A 22,825-nucleotide genomic window follows, 5' to 3' on the forward strand; every position below is an offset into this window, starting at 1 on the left:
AGTTTTTGTGATCAGCTCATGCACCACCCCTCTGATTGCTTTCAGTCATTATTTAAGAAAAAGGAGAAAAAACCCTCCTTTTTCTCATCCATAAATGGAGTTGTTACTGGAACAAACTTGGGTCGACTTTCCATCTCACAGCAAAACCAATTTACTGACACTGGGTTGTGGTGAAAGGAAAATGCAGTGCTTATGGCAGGGCACCTAGCAAGGAGTACAGGCAGCTCATGCTCAAAGGGCCCAGACTCCCTGATGGTCTTCCGGGGAAGGCTTTTAAAGGCAGCCTTTGAAGGCAGGGCTGCAGGGTGCATGACTTTCTTCTGATTGGTTTGTGGGAGGTGGCAGGGTGATGTTTCAGGGATCTTAATCATCAGCATTCTGGTTCCAGCCAATCTGGGCTCTCCAGCTTGTGTTCAGCCTATAGTGACATCCTCCACCTGGGTTGGGGGAGGTCTTAGTTCCTGCAGAACTACTCAGAGATATGCATCAGTTCAGTCACTCATTCTTTGCAACCCCATGGACTGCAGCATGCCAGGCCTCCCTGTCCATCACCACCTCTCAGAGGTTACTCAAACTCATGTCCATCGAGTCGGTGACGCCATCCAACCATCTCATCCTCTGTCGTCCCCTTCTCCTCCTGTCTTCAATCTTTCCCAGCATCAGGATCTTTTCCAATGAGTCAGTTCTTCGCATCAGGTGGCCAAAGGATTGGAGTTTCAGCTTCAGCATCAGTCCCTCCAATGAACACCCAGGACTGATCTCCTTTAGGATGGACTGGTTGGATCTCCTTGCAGTCCAAGGGACTCTCAAGAGTCTTCTCCAACACCAGAGTTCAAAAGCATCAGTATGCGTCAGATTGTTGTGTGTTTTTCCTGAGGAGGAAAGTAGGACTGTTTTATCACTGTACCATTGTCACTCTTTTTCCTCTTTAGGTGCTTTCTTTTGTTTCTGGAATCTCATGCTTCCCTAATTAGTAACCGCACCTGCCTTTTCTTTGGAACTTAAGGAAGGTCTAAGAGACTCAAGTCTTTTTCTATAACCAACAGATGGGGGCACAGAGGAGCTTTTGTACCCAGGAGGGCCCCACAGGGTGCTGCTTGGTTTCAGAGTCAATAATATTACCCGTCCAACAATGGTTTTAACTCCAAATAAGGTTATCAATATATTTAAGTGCCTGCTCTATACAGAGAGTGGCTATTTTGTTAACAGATGAATGTGGGCTTTTCCATTAATGAATTCTCTAGGAGCTTGGTTGCTAAATCCAGAAAATTCAACTGGTTTGGATTTTATTATTTTCATATTTCTAAATCTATATAGGTTTATTAATACTATTATTATTACAATTACTATTAAAGTGTCATCCATGTGACCTATTATTAAATAGGAGCAAAGCTTTGTCAAGGTAAAAAATGCCATATCCAGACATTAATTCCCCTAAAATAAGCAGTGTAAAGCATAAAGCATTAACAAAGAACCTTAAGACATTCCTTCTGAAGAGATGAAGATTAGAAAGTTGCCGCTCTTGGCTGGCTCAGGCCCACCCCTTCCTAGAGCAGCGGGGGATGAGATGACCTCTCAAGGTTCCTTGTAGCTTGTGGTTTTGTTTTCTGATGTCTGTTTAAAGATTATGCTAATACTGCCGATGTAAAATCCTTTGTACACAGTGACGGTTAAAAATACTGGCTCCTGACCTGAATCTGTCCCTGCCTAGTTAAAATTGTATGCTGGGGATTAACAGGACTCAAATGCTCATGTTTTATACAAGCCATTGGGTCTTTTTCTTCTCCTCTAAAAGATTTCTTGTTATTGTTATATTTTGGACTAAAGCAGAAAGGAGAAGCTTGATAAAAAATGCATTCAGATACAGAAGGATTTAACTAAGCCTAATTTTTATATTGTGGGTGAGAAAAAGGAATGAATAATAACGTAGAATACAAAGACCTGGGAGGTGACCGCCCCAGAAAGATATCACCAGAGCAGCATATTAACTAGGAAAGAGGCTTTGTAGCTGAGAATAAAGTTCCCAGATTGGTAAGCCGCATGGACCTAATAAGTAACTTGTCTAGAATAGGCTCTGGACCAGCCTAGGAGGGTTCAGACACTAGTTCTGACCTCCAAAGGACTTTGTGTTCTTGGCAATGTACCTTGTGCTTCTCATCTATAAAATGGGAATAATGATAGAACCTACTTCTCAGGGGTGTTGGGAAGATTGAAGAGGTAATAGATGTGAAGTGGTCAGCATGGTGCCTGGAATACGTGTTCAATAATAGCAATTAATTAAAAATCATATGTACTATTGTGCTTTATTTTGTTTCTTTTTTGTTTTGCTTCTTTACTTCTTTTTTTCTTTTTCTATTTTGCTGCACCATGTGGCTTGTGGGGTCTTATCCCAGGGATCAAATCTGAGCCCCACTGCAATGGAAGCGTGGAGCCTTAACCACTGGACCATCAGGGTAGTCCCTCTGTACTTTTTATGATGGAAAAATTTTAAATTTTTAAAAATATTTGGAGAGAAATATAATAACCCCCGTGTATTCATCAGCAGTTACCCATTTACAAGCAATCTTGTCTTACCCAATGCCCATTCACTTCTCTTACTTCTTCTTGATTATTTTGAAACGGATTACATTCCTACATTTGACTTTGAAATATTCCAGTATGTATCTCTAAAATAAAGGTAGCAGAACACAGTGGTAGGGTTCAGAATATGCCATTGAGGCATAAATATTATTTTGAAATGAAGTCATTTGAGAATAAACATTTTTTTCCCCCTGAACTCTTTTTTATCTGCCTAAGAGCAGAGACTCTCAGAAGAACTCAATGGTGGTAAAATTTCCAGGAATGCACAACCAGGGAAGATGGACTCATCACTCATACGAGAAGTTGGAGCCACATCTAAACAGACATTGTCACAAAACCGTACCTGTCATCTGTTCTCCGGAGGGGCCATTTATCTTTCCTGAAAGTCGTTTGTTTTCCAATATGTGTCCTTTCTTCCCCTATTAAGGTTTATCAGTCCCAGACTATAAAGATAAGACACCTTTTTGAATCATGTTCCTTTTTGTTTTGCTTCTTTCTTTCTTTATTTTTGGCTGCACCTTGCAGACTTCTACCCATTCTGATAACCTTAAAATATATCTGGATCTGTCCCCTTTCTGTCATCTCCCAGGTTCTGCCTCCCTGGTCCATGTCACTGCCCTCTCCTGTCCACACGGCTGTAGTGGCCTTGTAGTAAGTCTCCCTGATTCTCTCCTTGAGCCCCTGTCACCTGTTTTCAAACCCAACAGCCAGAATAATCCTTATAAAACCTAAGCCATTCACACAACTCCTTTGCTCAAACCCTTTCAGAATAAGTATTGAAGTCCTTGCAGTGGTTCAAAAGCTTCTAAATAATCTACAGCACTTTACCTCACTTTACTCCAGCCTTGTTTTAGTGCTTGGCAGATCTTTATTATTATTTTAAATTAATTTTTATTGGAATATAATTGATTTAGACGGTTGTGTTAGTTTCAGGAGTAGAACAAAGTGAAGCACTTATCCAAATACACATCTCCACTCTTTCTTAGATTCTTTTCCTATGTAGGGTATTACCGGTTATTGAGTAGAGTTCCCTGTGCTATACAGTAGGTCCTTGTTGTTTATCTACTTTACGTATAGTAGTGTGTATATGTCAATCCTGAACTCCAATTTTTGCCTCTCCCTCTTCCCCCTTGGTATCATAAGTTTGTTTTCTATATATCTGTGGTTCTATTTCTGTTTTGTAAATAAGTTCATTTGTACCATATTTTTAGATTCCACATATAAGCCATATCATTTGATATTTGTCTTTCTCTTTCTGACTTACTTCACTTAGCATGATAATCTCCAGGTCCCTCCATGTTGCTGCAAATGGCATTATTTCTTTTTTGTGGTTGAGTAATGTTCCATTGTATACATGCACCACATCTTTATCCTTTATCTTGTTGATGGTGGCTCAGATGGTAAAGAATCTACCTGCAATGCAGGAGAGCAGGGTTCAATCCCTGGGACGGGAAGACCCCCTGGGGAGGAAAATGGCTACCCTCTCTAGTATTCTTGCTTGGAAAATCCCATGGACAGAGGAGCCTGGCAGGCTACAGTCCATAGGGTTACAAAGAGTCAGACACAACTGAGCGACTAACACTTTCACTCTTTTTTCCCCAGTATTCGATTGTATATATGTACCACACTTCTTTATCTATTCATCTGTTTTCAGACACTTAGGTTGCTTCCTTTGCAGGTTTTTAAATGCACCTGTCATATCCCTTCACAGGGCCTTTGCTCTGGCTGTTCTTTTTACCTGTAGTGCCCTTCTCCCAGATTCCCACATGATCAATTCTCTTACCTTCTTCAAGCCTTTGCTCAGATGTCAAATGAATGTATATGATAATATGATAACTGAGTTACTTTGCTGTACAGGGTCTTCCCTGGTGGCTCAGATGGTAAAGAATCTGCCTGCAATGCAGGAGACCTGGGTTCAATCCCTGGGTCAGGAAGATCCCCTGGAGAAGAGAAAGGCAACCCACTCCAGTATTCTTGCCTGGGAAATCCCATGGACAGAGAAGCCTGGTGGGCTACAGTCCATGGGGTCACAGAGAGTCAGGCATGACTGAGCAACTAACGCTTGCTGTACAGAAGAAATTAACACAACGTTGTAAATCAACTACCCTTCATTAAATTTTAAAAAATCATTCTTCTTCACCCAAACTTGTTTTGACAGCCCATCTGAAGTACCTGGATTAATGCCACCTTTGGTGAGATTTGAAAGGCCTGCCTTTAAGTACTTTTAAAAAATGTTTAGATTGGCCCCCGCTTTATAGATGAGAAAACCAAGCCTTAGATGATGTTGTGACATTCTGAAAGTCAGTTAGTAAATGGCAGAGCCAAGATTTCTGGCTTCAAACTTTATGCCCATGAAACTTAGTTAACACTAGAGCGGCATGTGGTGCTGAGTGGGATGGGGTGGGGATGATGGGGGACGGGTGATGTTCTGCTCGGTAGATAAGAGAAAAGTTGGACAGAAAAAGGAAGGAGTCTTGGAGGCCCAGACTTGCCCAAGTGTTCTCCTGCTGTGGGGCAACAGGGCCATGTTTGATTACCAGGGGCAGGTCAGTCCTTTGGCAGGGTGGGGACAAATGAGGAGAGTTAGGGCAGGGGTGATGTTGGGAGCCCTACTGGCTGGACTCTTTGTTTGGAAGGACCTGGATACCTTTCCTCAAACCGATTTCCAGAGGGCACAGCCTCAGAGGCACCGGAGCTTGGGGCCGTGGCCTTCCACCTCACCTGCAGGATGGACTCAGCCTGACTCAGGATGTGGCAGGTAATGTCTCCACCTGGTTGAGACGGGAAATGTCTAAAGAGCAAGGGTTCTGTTCATTTCCATTCTGTTCTTCCTGTCCACGTGGGAGAGGAAGTGAGATGTTATGGAAAGAGAACAGGCTTTGGACTCAAAAAAGTGGCTCTGTCATTTACCACCCGAATTATTTCTTTCCTGTCTATAAGAAGGAGCTAAGGCGCCAACAGTACTTATAAATATTCATTCACTTTTGGAGCATTTATTGGCATCTTTTATACATAAAGAAGCGTACATGGTAAGTGTCAAGGATACGATAGTTTGAAGTTCCTGGCATATACTTGCTGTTGAATAAGTAGTAGCCATTATTATTGTTATTATGATTACTGGTGTACATGAGTGATCAGCAGTGAGTCGTCTGGAATGGTAGCATACAAATATCACACCAGTTAGCATTCCAACTAACTGACTAAGAGCCGCAGCCTAATATCTTTGTGAAGCCTTATCTGCTGGGAATGATCCTTTTCCTCTCTAACTGGAAGTACTGTGTCTTTCTGCAATGGCTTTGTGACTTCTGACAACCCTGGTCAACCGTATCCCAAAAGGAAATTAAGCTGCTTGCCCTGAATATCTTTCTGTTTCATGATGCTTGATAGGGATTTGCTAATAATTTCGACCCGGTAAAGAGTCGGTCAGTAGAAAATTAGAAATTTTAATGAGGATTCTCATTAGCTGTTCCTCGCAAATAATGGAGCTGTAATCTTACTCAAGATTCTTGGCAAAGCAATTCTCATTTCAATTCTTACAAGTAATTATTATTTAGTGTTTATAACGCTTTGTATTTCCTTAAATTTTTTTAATTATCTTTTCCATTATTCTTTAGGGGAAAAAAAATCCCCAGAAAATAAAACCCTAGAGGCATCTTAGCATATTCATCTCTATTTCACAGATGGGGGAATATGGGACAGATCTTTAACAAACACCAGTGTATCCCGTTATGCTTATGAAAATGATAGAAAGTTCTCTCTTAATGATTAGTCACAAGCAGCACTTACCATTAAAACAAGAAGTACACATGCACACACACACATACACACAGAGAGATAGAAAAGATGCTCTTGGTTTAATGCTTGTAATATTCAGTGAGCAAAAACAACTCTGTATGACTTCTTTCCAGAAAATTCATGTGTTGAATAAACCCATTAAAGATGGTGATTTCATCACCTCTTTGCTGGTTTCTTGCCTTCAGAATTCCTGTTTTCCTCCTTGTCTTCTTCATTTCTTCTATTATTTTTTTTTAAATAAAAAACGGCAGATTTAATAACGGTAAGTCTTTTCATGAAGGTGGTGAATGCAAACTCTTCCATTGAGAATGGATGGACAAGGTCCTACCGCACAGCACAGGGACCCATATCCAGTCTCCTGGGATAAACCGAAGTGGAAAAGAATATTAAAAAAAGAATGTGCATATGTGTATAACTGAGCCGCTTTGCTCTACAGCAGAGATTGGCACAACATTGCAAATCAACTTCATCTACTCAGTTCAGTTTGTCAATAACTCAGCCAATTTCAGTTTCATGCAACTACAAACATTTATTTTTGGCTCATACACTCTGGGTGAGCTGGGCTGGTCTGCTGCATGCTGAAGAGGCAACGTCTACCCAGGGTATGCTTTTCTCATGGCAAAGACTCAAGCACAATAGTATAAGCGTAATGCATAAGCACATGTTCAGTCTTTGCTGGTGGCACGTCTCATCAGCCAAAGCAAGGCACACTACTGTCCCAAAGCTGAGGGGCAGGGAAGCTTGCTTCACCCATCAGGGGCCAGAGCACGGGTTTGGATGTGTTTCTTGTCCAAGTCGAGAGGTGGTAAAGCCCTGCAGACACAGGCAGCGTCTTCCTCTTCCCCTCTTGCCCTGACTCCTCCGACTTGCCCTTTAGAGGGGAACAGCAACTGAGCAACTGCAAGACAGGGTCCCAGTAAGGTAAAGTCTCAGCAAGGACAGGTGCCCAAGGATGTGCCAGGTAGAAAGGGGATATCTAAGGAGGCTAGCAAGGGGTTTCCCAGGGATGTTATTCTTAAAGCCAAGACACTCCCATAATGTTCTGTCCCTGTGTTGTAGCCCTTTGCCAGTGACTCTGAGGCTCTTCTGGTCTGGAGGTAAGGTCTGTTCCCCTGTCCCTGGAATCTGGGTTGGCCGGTGGCTTGCTTTGGCCAATCCCAGTCATCATGGGCCTTGCATGCTTCTGTTCTCTCCTTCCACCAGCACGAGAACGAGCCCAGGCGAGCGGGCTGAGAGATGAGAAGACTACTTGGGGCAGAGTCTCTGCTGAAGCCACTACTGGTCAGCCAGAGCATAGCCAACTTGCCAGCTGGCGGCAGACAGGAGTGTGCTCAGATCCACCGGCTGCATGGCTGACCCATGCACGGGTGGGAGTACTACACGGTGCTGGTTTTTAGTTGAAGTATAGTTGCTTACAATGTGTTAGTTTCTGCTGTACAACAAAGTGATTCAGATATATACGTGTATTCTTTATATATATATAAATATATATATTCTTTTTTTTTTGGTATTCTTTTCCATGATGGTTTATCATAAGATATTGAATATAGTTCTTTGTGCTCTACAGAAGGACTTTGTTGTTGTGGCTGCTGTTTTAAGGCATCAAGTTTTGGGTGGCATGTTAGGCAGAAGTACTAACTTAAACACCCTGGATCATCCCATCTTGGGCTGCCTGGTACCATAGCATCACTTTCCCAGCTCCTCCACATTCTTGGGATGAACAAGAGATGATAAAACATTTGCTGTTTGCTGATGCCTTCTCTAATTGCCCCATAATGTGTCCCCACAGTTCAGGAGATATTTTTTGTGCCTTACTTTTCCACAGTTAGCTTATATAGTGGGTAGTTATTTCTTTAGAAAGATTCTAGGATACAGATTGGTTTTGGAGAATGTGATTACTGATATAATACAGCGGAAAGGGGAGCATGCAGTGTTTTCTGTTCAAGCTGTCCGATACATTCTGATTTCTATAACAATGATAATTAATTGTAGCTGGGTAGAAAATCCATTTTCTTTGAGGAATCAGTGAACTGTAGAGAAATTTGTCAGTAACCATCGTCTGGAATTTTAGTCTCCATGTAGGAGACACAATAATTTTGCAATGATGGCTAACGTACAGCAATCCCAACTCAAGATAGAGAAGCCTATTATGCACTATTGTGTATTTCTAGAAATATATGATATTGGGATTGAGATCAAAACGGTAAGAGGCCTATCATCAAAGTTCTACTTTTCTCTTCCCTATTCTATCAGCATGCCAACTTAAAAAAAAGTGTACAATGGAAGAGTTGTGAGTTGAGTTTCATTGGGGGCAAAAAGAAGACTATAGCCTGGAAGAGAGCAGCTCAGATAGCTCTGAGAAACTGCTCCACAGAGGCAGGAGGGAAGGTCAGGACACATGTGATTTTGGTGAGGGGGGTGGGTACACACAATGAAACACATATTTTTTTTGCAGAAGGTTTCTGCTAGTCATGAGGAGCAGACGTCACCATAAGGGTTTCAGTGCTTTCTAGATGAGAGTAGATGCAAGAATTGGGCTCCTAAAATCTTCTCTTGAAAATATATAACTATCTGAAGGCCTGTTCTGCCCATTTTCCCCAGAGCACAGAGTGCAACATTTCTGTTCTCCACCTTGAGCTCCTTTCAGAAGGTGTTGAAGGTCAGTAGCTTTGACTGCGGCTCATGATTTAATCCTTGTAAATCCTTGTAAATCAGAGGGAGATGGCAAGTGCCCATGGCAAGTGCCAATTTGTAGCTGACAAGCACTGACATACAATATAAAGAGAAAAATGTGAAGATGTAAGTGTGGCAGACTTTTGCAATTATCAAACTTAATTAAGGCCATGGTCTTTGGGATTTGAGGAAATGATCAGTCTATGAAACTATCAGGGGAACTTTCCATTTTTGCAGTTAATCTACAATTCCACTGTAGATTGGCTGTGATTTAGTGTTTTGTTATCAATGTTTTTCTGCTCATAGCTGAACTCTGCTAGACTACCCTTCACTTTTGTGGGTGTGTTTCATTAGTTAATATTTTGATGTACTATTGTCATTGGACTAGAGTGCTGGTTTTAATTAGCCTGTCCAAAGAATGGGGACTGTGTCACAAGTGAAATCTGTGCTAAACAGGAGATGCAGCAGGATGTCTCACAGTGTTTTGATTTACACGGATAAATCTATTAATCTACTTGGAAAAGTTTTCTCAGATGTGATGGATTTGCACTGTTCCATTCACAGTTCACCTCCCATCCCTCCTAGAGAGCAGAGCTGTTATTTTTCTTTGTGACCTCAGAGTCTAGCATAGATAAGCACTGAATAAATGCATCAGTCATTTTGGCTTACCAGGGGCTCAGCTTCCATCAAGCCTTTCTGTAGGGCCAATGGGAACATGAGGGATCCAGGCCGTTTTTGTGTATTCACTCTTACTGGTAGGTTTCACAAATGGAGAGCCTTTCCCTTCAAGTATTTCATGTGATGTGTTGGATTTCTTCCTGAGTCCTGGAGCTTGGTCACTGAAGGACTCAACTCGTATGATCATCTCTTTTTTAAATGACTCATTAAGGGGAGAAAATAAATATTTCTATGAAGAATGTGAGGGCAACAATTTTTGCATTTTGTTCATTACTTTATCTCTAGCACCTAGAACAGTACTGAAACATAATAGGAACTCAGTAGACATCTGTTCAATGAATAAAAAGAAATTGGAAGAGGAGAGAAACCAAGAGACCTAGGCGAATTCTCACCCCAGTTGAAGACGTCCTGAACAGCTGCCTCTTCCTTAAACTTCCTGGCAGGAGGCGACTGCCTTGGGAGGAAGCGTCACACATCAGTTATAAAGACACACGTGCTTTATGTTTCCTTTCACTCGCCCTTTATCTGAATCCCTGCCGCCCCATTTTCCTGGGTTCAGTTCAGTTCAGTTCAGTCGCTCAGTCATGTCCGACTCTTTGCGACCCCATGAATTGCAGCACGCCAGGCCTCTCTGTCCATCACCAACTCCTGGAGTCTACCCAAACCCATGTCCATCGAGTCGGTGATGCCATCCAACCATCTCATCCTCTGTCGTCCCCTTCTCCTCCCGCCTCCAATCCTACCCAGCATTAGGGTCTTTTCCAATGAGTCAACCCTCCACATGAGGTGCCCAAAGTATTGGAGTTTCCTGGGTTCAGGTCAACTTTAATGCCAGCTCCAAGGTGAGGTCCTTGATTACTCCTCTCTCACGATCTTCCCCTTATTTGAACACATGGGATCAAATCTGCCCATGGAATCGTACAAATTTAATATCCCAGTTACATAAACCAGGCAGATATCCTGACAGCAATTTTATAAAAGTGTAAGGGGAGACTTCCTGGGTGGTCCAGTGGTCAAGACACCTGCTTCCACTGCAGGTGGCATGGGTTTGATCCCCGGTCAGGGCATTAAGATTCTGTATGCCCCATGGCTTAGCCCAAACAAAAAACAAACAGAACCCATAAACATGCAAGGAGGTCAGAGGAGAGAGCTGGGCTGGAGAGGCATGTTTGCATCATGGGTGCATGGGTACTGATGAAAGTTGTAAGGGCAGATGAGATATCTTGGGAGAAACGCGTAGGATGAGAAGAGGCCAGGGAAAGCAGCACTTCTCAGCCTGGAATGTGCGCATAAATCCCCTGGGAATCCTGTTCAAATGCCGATTCTGATTCAGAAGGCCTGGGACAAAGCCCACGATTCTGAATTTCCATCATGGTCCAGAGGATGGCGATGCTACTGTTTCATAGAACACGCTTGGAAAAACAAGGGCATAGATGATTGAAACTTAAGGAGCTACGATTTTTAAATAATAGGCAAAGGGGGAGAAAGCTGCAAAGAGACTGTGAAGAGTAGCTAGAAATGGAAGAAATCAGGAGAGTTATTGTGTCACGGAGTGAATGGTGGGAAGATTTTCAAGAGAGAGAGCGTGTTCAACTCAAAGACTGCTGAGAGACAGTAACCAAGAGCAGGCTGTTTTGGATTCTCCAGGAAAAGGTATCTCTGATGATCTTAGGGCCATTTTCATGGAGTAAGAAGGACAGATTTCTTAGAAAGGATGAAGAGAAAGGAAGCAAGAGCAATCGTTGGCTGTATATAATTTTCAATACAATAGAAATTTGAACACGTTTATATACTGAAGAGAAAGAAGAAGCAGATATATTATGCATAACAACCTAAATGGGAAAAGAATTTGAAAAAGGGTGTACATGTATCACTGAGTCACTTTGCCGCACACCTGTGACTACGAGGATATTGTTAGTCAACTATTTGTCATTGTTGTTTAGTTGCTAAGTTAGCCCCCCAGGCTCCTCTGTCCATGGGATTCTCCAGGCAAGAATACTGGACTGGGTTGCCATTTCCTTCTCAGGGGATCTTTCAGACCCAGGGATCAAACCCACGTCTCCTGCATTGGCAGGCATGATTTTTACCTCTGAGCCAGCTGAGAAGCCCCTCATTAACTATATTTCAATATAAAATAAAAATACAAAATACACTAAAAATGCAAAATACATTAAAAAAGAAAGAGGAAGTGGAGAAGAAAGGCCAAAGAAAGGCAAGAAGTAGGACAGTAGATTGGAGCAAGCCCTGAAGAAGTGGGGAGGTGACAGGAGTCAGACAAGAGGCAGAAAAGGATGGATAAAAGCTGAAGTCTGAAATCTGAAGGAGAGATAGGTTTAGGGAAATGCAATTCTTACATGAAGCTTCTGTTTCTCTGTGAAGGAAGGTTAGAGTTATCCATGGGAAACTGACAGAGGAAGGTGGTATGTCGAGGTAATAGGCTTAAGGAAAATCATGAAAGTGTGAAAGAGCTGTTGAGGACGGTGGGGAAGGGGATGGACCAGGGACAGAATTTCTGGGTAGAACTGAGTTTCCAGTTGAGGTTTAAAGCCTCGCATTTGTAATGGTACCAGTGCTCCAAGTGACGTGCGTTCTCTCCAAGAGAGTTGCTCAACAGCCTGGGTGTGAGTGCAGGAGGGATGATCCCTAGTTGCATTTTCGCTGAGCAGGTGTCATAGTCCACGCAGGCTGTTTCAGATTCTTGACACACACACTTGGGTGTACCCACACCCACATGAAATCTTGAATTTGCCATCTATAATACTCAACATGGAGATTCTATGTATTTTGCTGGTAAATGAGGCTTTGGATCTAGGGGAATCACTGATTCCCAGCTCAAACAGATATTAGGGAACTGTCAGCAAAAGTTAAAAACCAGGTTATCTTATTCTTTGGAACTTCATCATCTAGGATGATAACCACCAGCCACAGGAGGTTACTGAGCACATAGAATACTGCTAGTCTGAATGGAGATGAGCTGTGAGTATAAAATACACACAGGGTTTCCCGAGCAGCCCAGTGCTTCAGAATCCACCTGCTGATGCAGGGTACAGTGCAGGTTTGATCTCTGGTCTGGGAAGATCCCACATGCCACTGGGCAACAAAGCCTGTGTGCCACAACCACGGAAGCCCATGCACCACCGTCTGTGCCCAACAACAAGAGAAGCCGCTGCAGTGAGAAGCCCGTGTGCCACAACTAGAGCATAGCCCCCACTCACCACAATTCACAGAAAGCCCCCACGCAACAGTGAAGACCCAGCACCGCCAAAAATAAATAAGTAAATTAAAAAAAAAATGCACAGGATTTCAAGACTCACAACTAAAAAAAAAGAAAGCAAAATGTCTTACCAATAATTTTATATCAATTGCATGTTGAAATAATAATAAGATTTGCCTATGTTAAACAAATTGTTTCAATTATTTTCACCTTTCATTTTACTTTCCAAAACATAGCTGCTAGAGGATTTAAAATTATGAGTGGCTCACATGATTCTATTACATGGTGGTGCTCTCGATTCTTCTCTGGATCAGTTAATCTTTACTATTAGTTACCCTCTGTTTCTGCTTGTCATGTTAATCACTGTGTCCAGTGGTACAGCTCAGTCAAGACTTTTCTGAGCTCAGATGATGGCTGACTTTGCCACCCACTTTTAAATTGCTACTATTTCTAGGAGCAGTTGAGTCACGTCTTTGAATTAATCAGAGAATTTTTGCCAGAAGTCCTGTGGATTGACAGCCTACCAGTGTGCAGAAGCTAAAAGCCTGACTCAGATGATGAAACTAGTCCTTTCTGGGTCCCAGCAGAGCCTCTCTTATTGGAGATGGGGTTTTCCTAACATTCATACAGGGAACCCAGGAAAGGATTCTGATTGGCTGTACATGCGCATCCCTGAACCAATCTCTGGGGTCACACAGGAGGATGTAGTCCCAGTGTGATGATGATCCAGTTTGATTGGGTCACATGCCAAAGCCTGTGACTGGTGGGGAGAGTTTGTTACTAGAAGAAGGGAGAGAGAGAAGTGTGTATGTGTGGAGCAGAAAGAAGAGTAGTTCTACAGTCTACTATCATCAGCAGGAAGTCTTCAAACCCAAGCCTTTTATTTCAAGGGCAGGTTGTACTTCTGCTTGATTGATTGTCAGCAGGCTGCAGTTTACCCACAGGAATGTGTGCGTCTAGAGCACAAACCATCCTGAATCAGAGACTAAGTGATCTGCATGGAAAACACTTACGCTTTTCCTGAACCGTTTGCTTGCCTCCGAGTCTTACAGTATTTACATGGTTTCACTTAGTAAAAGTATAGAAAAGACTTAACTGTAAGTGCTGAGCAATTATATGCTTCTCTAAGTGACTGAGCCATTACCCACAGCGAGTGAGTATATACAAACTGTACAGAAAAACAGCCCTTAGGTTGCTCCTGTAATTAGTGCATGTTTGTAATAATTACATTCCAGAAAAATGTTTCTCAGCCCACATTCAACATATTTTAAGAAGACTAAAATCTGTGTTATTTTAAATCATGGTATAGCGTTGCATGAAAAAAAACCCAACAACTAATTCTTGGGATGGGTCAAATGAGTCTCTGGGAATTCTCTTTGAAAAGAAGATAATCTGGAGATGTGAGAAATTTAATTGCTTCTGCTCGTCAGCAGACTGATCTTGTTTCTATGGTATGTTTTTCTTTACCTGTTGATTTTGAGATTTGAGGACATGGTCTGTCAACAATCATTGACATAAAGTGAGGATATCATTAGCTTCAATGTGTAGTTAAAATAGTTTTCATAACCATTCATGATACCATTCCTGTGAGGAAGGCTGTGGATAGAGAAATGGAGAATCAGAGATATTAAGAAGGTTTTCTAAGGTCATACAGATAGTAAGTGACAGACCTGGTTCTGAAACCCATGTTTTCTATATCAGATAAGGATGCTTTTGGCTACGTGTGACCAGGTACCTGGATCATAGTGGCTTAATCACAAAAGACATTAGCAATCTCCCATAAACAGAAGACTGGGAGCCAGGCTTGTGTCTCTTTGATTCTCTTGACCTGCTCCTTAAGGCCACAGGATGATTGCACCAGCTCCAGCCGTCACGTCTTCACATTATAGAATCAATCCAAAGCAGAAGAGAGAGGCAGGATCTCTCTCTCTCTTTGCTCCTCCCTCTTCGTTTCTCCTTCCTTTCCTGCCCATTTCTGCCTTTGTGCTTCCCTCTGTCCCCCTCCCTCCTTCTTGCCTGACTTCATCTACTTCTCCCTTCCTTTCTCCTTTTCCATCTCTTTTGTCTTCTTTCTCTCTTTCACGTTCTTTCCTTCTCCCCCTGTTTTAATTAGGAGGTACCTCTTCCCTGATAGCTCAGCTGGCAAAGAATCCGCCTGCAATGTGGGAGACCTGGGTTCCATCCCTGGGTTGGGAAGATCCCCTGGAGAAGGGAAAGGCTACCCACTCCAGTATTCTGGCCTGGAGAATTCCATGGACTGGATAGTCTGCGGGGTTGCAAAGAGTCAGACGTGGCTGAGCGACTTTCACTTTCACATCTTTCCAAGAAATAGTTCTCCTAAGATTTCCCAGTGTATTGGTACGGCTAGAGTTTGGTTACATTTATTATCTCTAACTGCAGAAAGGGCAGGGAAAATGAATATCTGGCATTTTTAGTCTCAGTCATGGGAAGTAGATTTTGCCATAAGGGATGACAGTATTGTAAAGTGAATATGGAGATGATAATCAATAGTATCTACTATATCTCTGTACTTAAGATCCAGTGCCCTTTTTATTGTATCTCATCAGATTTAATTTTATTGCTCAGAATTAGAAACAGGCTTAGAATGTATTAATTGATTAAGAAACCACTGTTTGGGACTTCCCTGGCTGTCCAGTGGTTCAGATATTTTGCTTTCCAGTTAGGGGGTGCAGGTCTGATCCCTGGTTGGGGAGCTAAGACCCCTACCTGCCTCATGGCCAAAAAACCAGAAACATAAAACAGAAATAATATTGTAACAAATTCAATACAGACTTTAAAAAATGGTCCACAACAACAACAACAACAAAATCTTTGGCCTTCCCTGGTGGCTCAGTGGTAAAGAATCTACCTGCCAATCCAGGAGACATGGATTCAATCCCTGGTCCAAGAAGATCACCCATATGCCACGGAGGAATTAGGCCTGGGCACTACAACTATTGAGCCTGTGCTCTAGAGCCCGAGAACTTCAACTATCGAGCCCACAGCTACTGAAGCTGTGCACCCTAGAGCCCGCCCTCTGCAGCAAGAAGCCACCACAAAGAAAAGCCCATAGTGAGACTAGAGAGCAGCACCAGCTTACTGCAACTAGAAAGAGCCCACACACAGCAATGAAGACCCAGCGCAGCCAAAAATAAATCAATAAATATGATCCAAAAAGTCTTTGAAAAGAACTGCTTATTGAGGGGCTGATTGCTGGGAGAAATATCAATAACCTCAGATATGCAGATGACACCACCCTTATGGCAGAAAGCAAAGAAGAACTAAAGAGCCTCTTGATGAGAGTGAAAGAGGAGAGTGGAAAAAGTTGGCTTAAAACTCAACATTAAGAAAAATAAGATCATGGCATCTGGTCCCATCACTTCATGGCAAATAGATGGAGAAGCCATGGAAACAGTGACAGACTTTATTTTTTGGGGCTCCAAAATCACTGCAGATGGTGACTGCAGCCATGAAATTAAAAGACACTTGCTCCTTGAAAGAAAAGCTATGACCAACCTAGACAGCATATTAAAAAGCAGAGACATGACTTTGCCAACAAAGGTCCGTCTAGTCAAGGCTATGGTTTTCTAGTAGTCATGTAGGGATGTGAGAGCTGGACTATGAAGAAAGCTGAGTGCCAAAGAATTGATGCTTTTGAACCGTGGTGTTGGAGAAGACTCTTGAAAGTCCCTTGGATTGCAAGGAGATCCAACCAGTCCATCCTAAAGGAGATCAGTCCTGGGTGTTCATTGGAAGGACTGATGCTGAAGCTGAAACTCCAATCCTTTGGCCACCTGATGCGAACGGATTCATTTGAAAAGACCCTGATGCTGGGAAAGATTCAAGGAAGGAGGAGAAGGGGATGATGAAGGTTGAGGTGGTTGGATGGCATCACTGACTCATGGACATGAGTTTGAGCAAGCTCTGGAAGTTGGTGATGGACAGGGAAGCCTGGAGTGCTATTGTCCGTGGGGTCGCAAAGGGTCGGACACGAATGAGCAACTGAACTGACCGACTGATTGAGGGACCACTCTTTACCAGACAGATCGTAGGTGTCCTGGGCTTTCAGGGATGAGTAGGTGCTGTTTTTGACTTTTAGGGATATACAGACAGTGAGGGAAGGCAGGACCCAAGGGAAAATGCATTAAATGCAAATCAGCATTAAGTGCTATTATACTGGAGAATCACCGGCAGGGGCTTAAAGAAACACATATTACCTCTAGCAGGTATTTGGTGTTGAAGAACTAAAATGAGTATAATACCAATTCAGTCCTCTGCTGAGAAGTCTGGCTGCAGTATATCCCTTGACAATGATGCAAAGCTCTTACAAATAGCTGAGTCCTCATTTTTGGTAGAAAGTAGAGGAAATGAGTTGAAAATGGCACAGCTGAATTTGTGTGTACATACAAAGCCAAGACTGAGGTATATACGTTAGAGTCTTTTTGACAACAAACCATTTTTCAGCAACTTCAAGTAGTCTTGGAGAACAGTCAGCTTGAGACATTGGCCAATTTTGGGTTGCTGATCTAAGTTTGCCATTTAATATCACTGTTTTTGTTTTTTTTCTTTAGAATGTATTCCTTTCGGTACCCTGTGGCTAGGATGCTTTTAACTGGGGTGTAATTAAAGTTAGCTATTGACTGTCCAGTTTTTGGAGCCAAGTTTTAAGCTGATGGAAGCATGGGCCTAGAACATCTATGCTGTCTATTCTGAGAGTCTCATGCATGAGATTCATCTTCTCCAAGAAATCTAGCTTTGACATTTAGATAATTTTAGAGGCAGAAATTCTTTGTATCATATCCTACTAGAAGAACATTCTTCAAAATATGAAGTTTTTGCCTCTTATAAGTTGACTTTTTGTCATGTACTTAAAAAAAAATTCCCATGGCCTTGATATAGTGTACTGATTATAGTAGGAGTTCAGTAAATCATAACTTTATTCAGTTCAGTTCAGTCACTCAGTTATGTCTGACTCTTTGCGACCCCATGAACCGCAGCACACCAGGCCTCCCTATCCATCACCAACTCTCTGAGTCCACCCAAACCCATGTCCATCAAGTCGGCGATGCCATCCAACCATCATCTTCTGTCGTCCCCTTCTCTTCCTGCCCTCAATCTTTCCCAGCATCAGAGTTTCAAATGAGTCAGCTCTTTGCCTCAGGTGGCCAAAGTACTGGGATTTCAGGTGCTTATTTCTTACAGGCTTTGAGAAAATTATTAAAAATCGTCTTAAATCTGAATATTAAGAGGCTCAGAACTAAAAAAATTGCTTTTGTGATAAAATACATTGAGCAATGAAACAGGTTTTACATGTTTCCAAAAATATTTATGAAATAAGACGTACAGAAAGGTACAAAGCATAACATAACAAACACCTTTGTACTTCCCACCCAATTTTAATAAAAAAAAATTAAACTTGTTTTAAAATGAGTAGTTGCTCTTTTTTGTGTGTGCAGAAAAACTGGAACTTCCAGTATGAATCTTGACAATGAATCAGGAATTAAGTTAAGAGCACAGGTCTATTTTCTCCTATATTTAATCTCTTTTTAAAAGTTAAAGTGTAGTTTGTGTACAAGATTATATAGGTTTTAGGTATGCAACATGATGATTCGCAATTTTTAAAGGTTATGCTACATTTAGTTACTATAAATTATTGGCTGCATTCCCTGTGTTGTACGGTCTATCCTTGCAGCTTATTTGATACACAGCAGTTTGTACCTGTTAATACCTGCCCCTCTCTTGCCCCTCCCCACCTCCCCTCTCCCCACTGGTAGCCGCTGCTTTGTTCCCTGTATCTGTGAGTCTGCTTTTTTGTTATATTCACTAGTTTGTTGTAGGTTTTAGATCCACATATAAATGATGACATATGGTTTTTGTCTTTCTCTGTCTGACTTTTTTCACTTAACATAATACCACCCGTCTATCCATGTTGTTGCAAATGACAAAATTTCATTCTCTTTTTATGGTTGGGTGGTTTTCCATCGTATCTATGTACCACATCTTCTTTATCCCTTCCTCGGTTCCCATATATTTAGTGTTAAAGATGAGTAATTTACTTGCTTTTGAACACTTCACTGCTTCTGTAAAAATTACTCATGTACACTTTTAAAGTCAAATGATGCAGAGAAAAAGAACACCTAAATGCTGGCAATTGGGAGGAAACCTCGGATAACATTGTTTCAGATATTTCTCATGTATGTAACATATGTGGAAATATGCACACATTCTACATGAATGAGTTCATGTCAGTCATTCTATTCTCTAAGTTGTTTTCACCCTTTCTATTCTATAATATGTAGTGGGTATCTTCCCATTTAAAGAAGCAAAATGTCTATTTCAATTTTTATAGCTGCATAAGTTTTCATTCTCTTATATCATGATGTGTTTAAAAAGACCCCCATTCATGGATATTTAGGTTTCTGGTTTTCCCGTATTGTAATCAATATGTTGCTGAACATTCTTGTGCATCATTTTATTTTTATCTTGTTAAAACATTTCCTTGGATAAATTCTTAAGAGTGGGTATGGTGTCTTCTGCCACGCTGGGGTTCAGATGGCTGGCTGATTTATTCAGAGCTTTACTGAATCAGTTTAACTGGGGCAGTCCTGTTTTCACTGACCTTCTGGAACCAGCAGGCCAGCTAGGAATGGCCCAAGCTCAGTTGCACAATGATTTTCCTGGACCCTCTCTGCATCCCATTTTTAACAGCCCCTGGCCAAAGCCAGCCATCGGAGACTAGAGCTGCCCACCATGGGAGAAAGCTGAAAGGTTACATGGCAAAGGGCAGGAAAACCAGGCAGGGAAAATGCAGCCAGTGGCACAACCCATCAATCTGGGACAAGTGCCATGAACCACCACCACCACGCAAAAGGCCGGTCTTCATCTGAAGACGGTGATGCTGTGGGATTGGAAGGCAGTCCTCTATTACAAGCTTCTTCCAGAAAACCAAACGATTAATTCCAGCAAGTCCTGCTCCCAATTAGACCAACTGAAAGCAGCACTTGATGAAAAGGGTCCAGAATTAGTCAACGGAAAATGCATAATCTTCCATCAGGATAATGCAAGCCCACATGTTTCTTTGATGACCAGGCAAAAATGTTACAGCTTGGCTGGGAAGCTCTGATTCATCTGCTGTATCCACCAGATACTACAACTTCAGATGTCAACTTATTTTGCTCTCTACAAAATTCTCTTAATGAAAAAAATTCCAATTCCCTGGAAGACTGTAAAAGGCATCTGGGACAATTTTTTGCTCCAAAAAACAGAAAGTTTTGGGAAGATGGAATTATGTAGTTGCCTGAAAAATGGTAGAAGGTAGAACAAGATGGTGAATATGTTGTTCAATAAAGTTCTTGGTGAAAAGGAAAATATGTCTTTTGTTTTTACTTAAAAACTGAAGGAACTTTTTAGTCACCCCAATATTTGGTCATGATGTAGTTCTATGCTAATATTGGGGCAAGTAAAAAGTTCCTTCATCTCAGAATTATAACAGTCATTTGCATTGGATAGAGATTAAGATCTTCACATTAGAAAGAAACATTTATTGATGTATCTGTACGTTAAAAAAAAAACTCAGGTAAAAAATACATGATATTGTTGCCTTGTTTAGTCACTAAGCCGTGTCCTACTCTTTGTGACCCCATGGACTGTAGCAGCCCACCAGGCTCCTCTGTCCATGGGATTTTCTAGGCCAGAACACTGGAGTGGGTTGCCACTTCCTTCTCCATACATGATATAAATGTAACCATTTAAAGCGTACAACTCAATGGGATTTAGTATATTCGCAAATGCTGTACAACCATTGCCTCTCTCTAGTTTCAAAGCATTTTCATTTTCCCATAAGGAAACCCCACACTCATTACACAGTCAATTTCTATTAACCCTGCTGCCTTTCCCCAGTCCCTGGCAATTACTAATCTGTTTTTTGTCTCTTTGGATTTACTTATTCTTGATATTTCCTATAAATGGAGTCACATAATATGAGAACTTTTGTGTCTGACTTATTTTTCCATAGCATAAGGTTTTTCAGGCTCATTATATATTAGTATTTCACTCCTAGTGCTATTCCCATGTATGGTATACCACATTTCGTCATCATTTTTTTAAATTTAATTTTATATTGAAGTATAGGAAACAGAAGAGCCAAGGGTTTGATCTCTGGGTCAGGAAGATCCCCTGGAGGAGGGCACCACAATCTACTCCAATATTCTTGCCTGGTGAATTCCGTGGAGAGAAGAGCCTGGCGGGCTACAGTCCACAGATTAACAAAGAGTTGGACATGACTGAAGCAACTTAGTGTGCACGCATGCTAATTGTTGATTTGCAATGTTGTGTCAGTTTCAAGTGTACAGCAAAGTGTTCAGTTATACATATATCCATTTTTTGTTTAGATTTTTTTCCCCTGTAGGTTATTATAGAATGTTGAGTAGAGTTCTCTGTGCTGTACAGCAGGTCCTTGTTGATTATCTATTTTATATATAGTAGCGTGTGTATGTTAATATCAGTCTCCTAATTTATCCCTTCCAGCCCCCACTTTCCCCTTTGGTAGCCATAAGTTTGTTTTCTAAGCCTGTGAGCCTGTTTCTGTTTTGTAAATAAGTTCATTTGTGTCATATTTTAGACTCCACATATGAGTGATATCATATGATATTTGAGTTTCTCTGGGTTACTTCACTTAGTATGATAGTTTCTAGCATCTGTTCCTCATTTGATGGACATTTGGCGTGTTTCCTCCTTTTGGTTCTTGTAAACAGTGCTGTATGTACAGCTGTGCACAAGTTTCTCTTTGAACACATGGTTTCAATTATTCTAGGTATGTACCTAAGAGTGAAATGTACATTTATTTTTATCCACTTTATTTGTATTTCATGTAAGACACAAACATTTGTTTTGAGGTAATATTAGATGTATTAGCTCCATTTAATATTAGATAACTTTAAGAAAACTAGAATGATGATATGAGACAGCAAAAATTTCAAATGAAAATATGTAAATGACAGGTACCACATGATTGCTACAATTAGATTGAGAATTTGACTCCTAGGGACCTGACAGGTGTCAAAGGCTTTTCTAAGTAAGAAATGAAATACAGAAGTAAAACATTTACCCAAGCCATGAAACTTAAGAGACTGGTTGACTACATAGAAATGCAGAACCTCTGTGTGATAAAAGGGAAACAAAGTTAAAAGAAAATTAGGAAACTATTTTCAATATTGGTAACACAAGGTCAATATCTATAATATGTAAATAGTATTGACAAATCATTAAACCAAAACAATTTATTAGGCATTTTGAAAAAGTAACAGTTTGGGGCGGAAGTCCAGTGGATTGGAAAAATATTTAAAAAGACAGATAACATTCACTATTGATGGATGTATGGAGAAAAGTAAAACATTGTTGTTGGGAGGGCATATTGGTAAACCTTTCTTGCAGGACAAGCTGATAGCAGGATATTGGTGACAGACATGTAGATTGATACAGATCAATGACACAGATTAAGGAGCTAAGAAATAAACCCTAACAGGTCTTTGACAAATGAGCCAGGGCAACTCAATAGTGAAAGAACAACCTTTTCAACAAATGGCGCTGGAATAACTGGAAGGCCAGAAGCAAAAACTGAACCTGTTGTACTCTAACACTTATATGTGGAATCTAGAAAAGTCAAACTTGTGAAAAACAGAATGCAAAATTGTGGTTATCAGGGGATGAAGGCTGAGGGGATAAGACTGATGGAGTTTAGGGGCACAAACTTGTAACCAGTAGTAAATAAGCCCTAGAGATCTAATACACAGTACAACGAACATACTCAATAATATTGTACTATAATTAAATAATGCTGATAAGCATCACTACAATGACAGGCATGTTATAATATTTAAATGTATC

General features: G+C 41.3%; 1 protein-coding gene across 10 annotated transcripts in view; it reads left to right on the forward strand.

Moving 5' to 3' along the window:
* Positions 1–22,825, forward strand: part of LOC145517840 (uncharacterized) — an 87,101-nt gene that overhangs the window by 2,917 nt on the left and 61,359 nt on the right. For 6 of the 10 annotated variants that reach the window (XR_014062372.1, XR_014062375.1, XR_014062373.1 and 3 more), the window contains one exon: positions 658–2,306. The exons of 2 other annotated variants lie outside the window; for them this stretch is intronic. Coding sequence is in view for 2 of the 8 variants with exons in the window: in XM_081521094.1 (XP_081377220.1) it covers positions 5,217–5,338; positions 7,435–7,472; positions 7,579–7,772 (354 nt within the window). In the remaining 6 variants the exon portion in view is untranslated. Of the gene's footprint in view, positions 1–657; positions 2,307–5,216; positions 5,339–7,434; positions 7,473–7,578; positions 7,885–22,825 lie in introns of those variants that run through there. 2 more of the 10 variants (XM_081521094.1, XM_081521095.1) reach the window with 1 other exon arrangement.

This window comes from Giraffa tippelskirchi, chromosome 8 (assembly GCF_054371585.1).
Source record: "Giraffa tippelskirchi isolate mGirTip1 chromosome 8, T2T-mGirTip1v1.2.pri, whole genome shotgun sequence".
Lineage (NCBI taxonomy): Eukaryota > Metazoa > Chordata > Mammalia > Artiodactyla > Giraffidae > Giraffa > Giraffa tippelskirchi.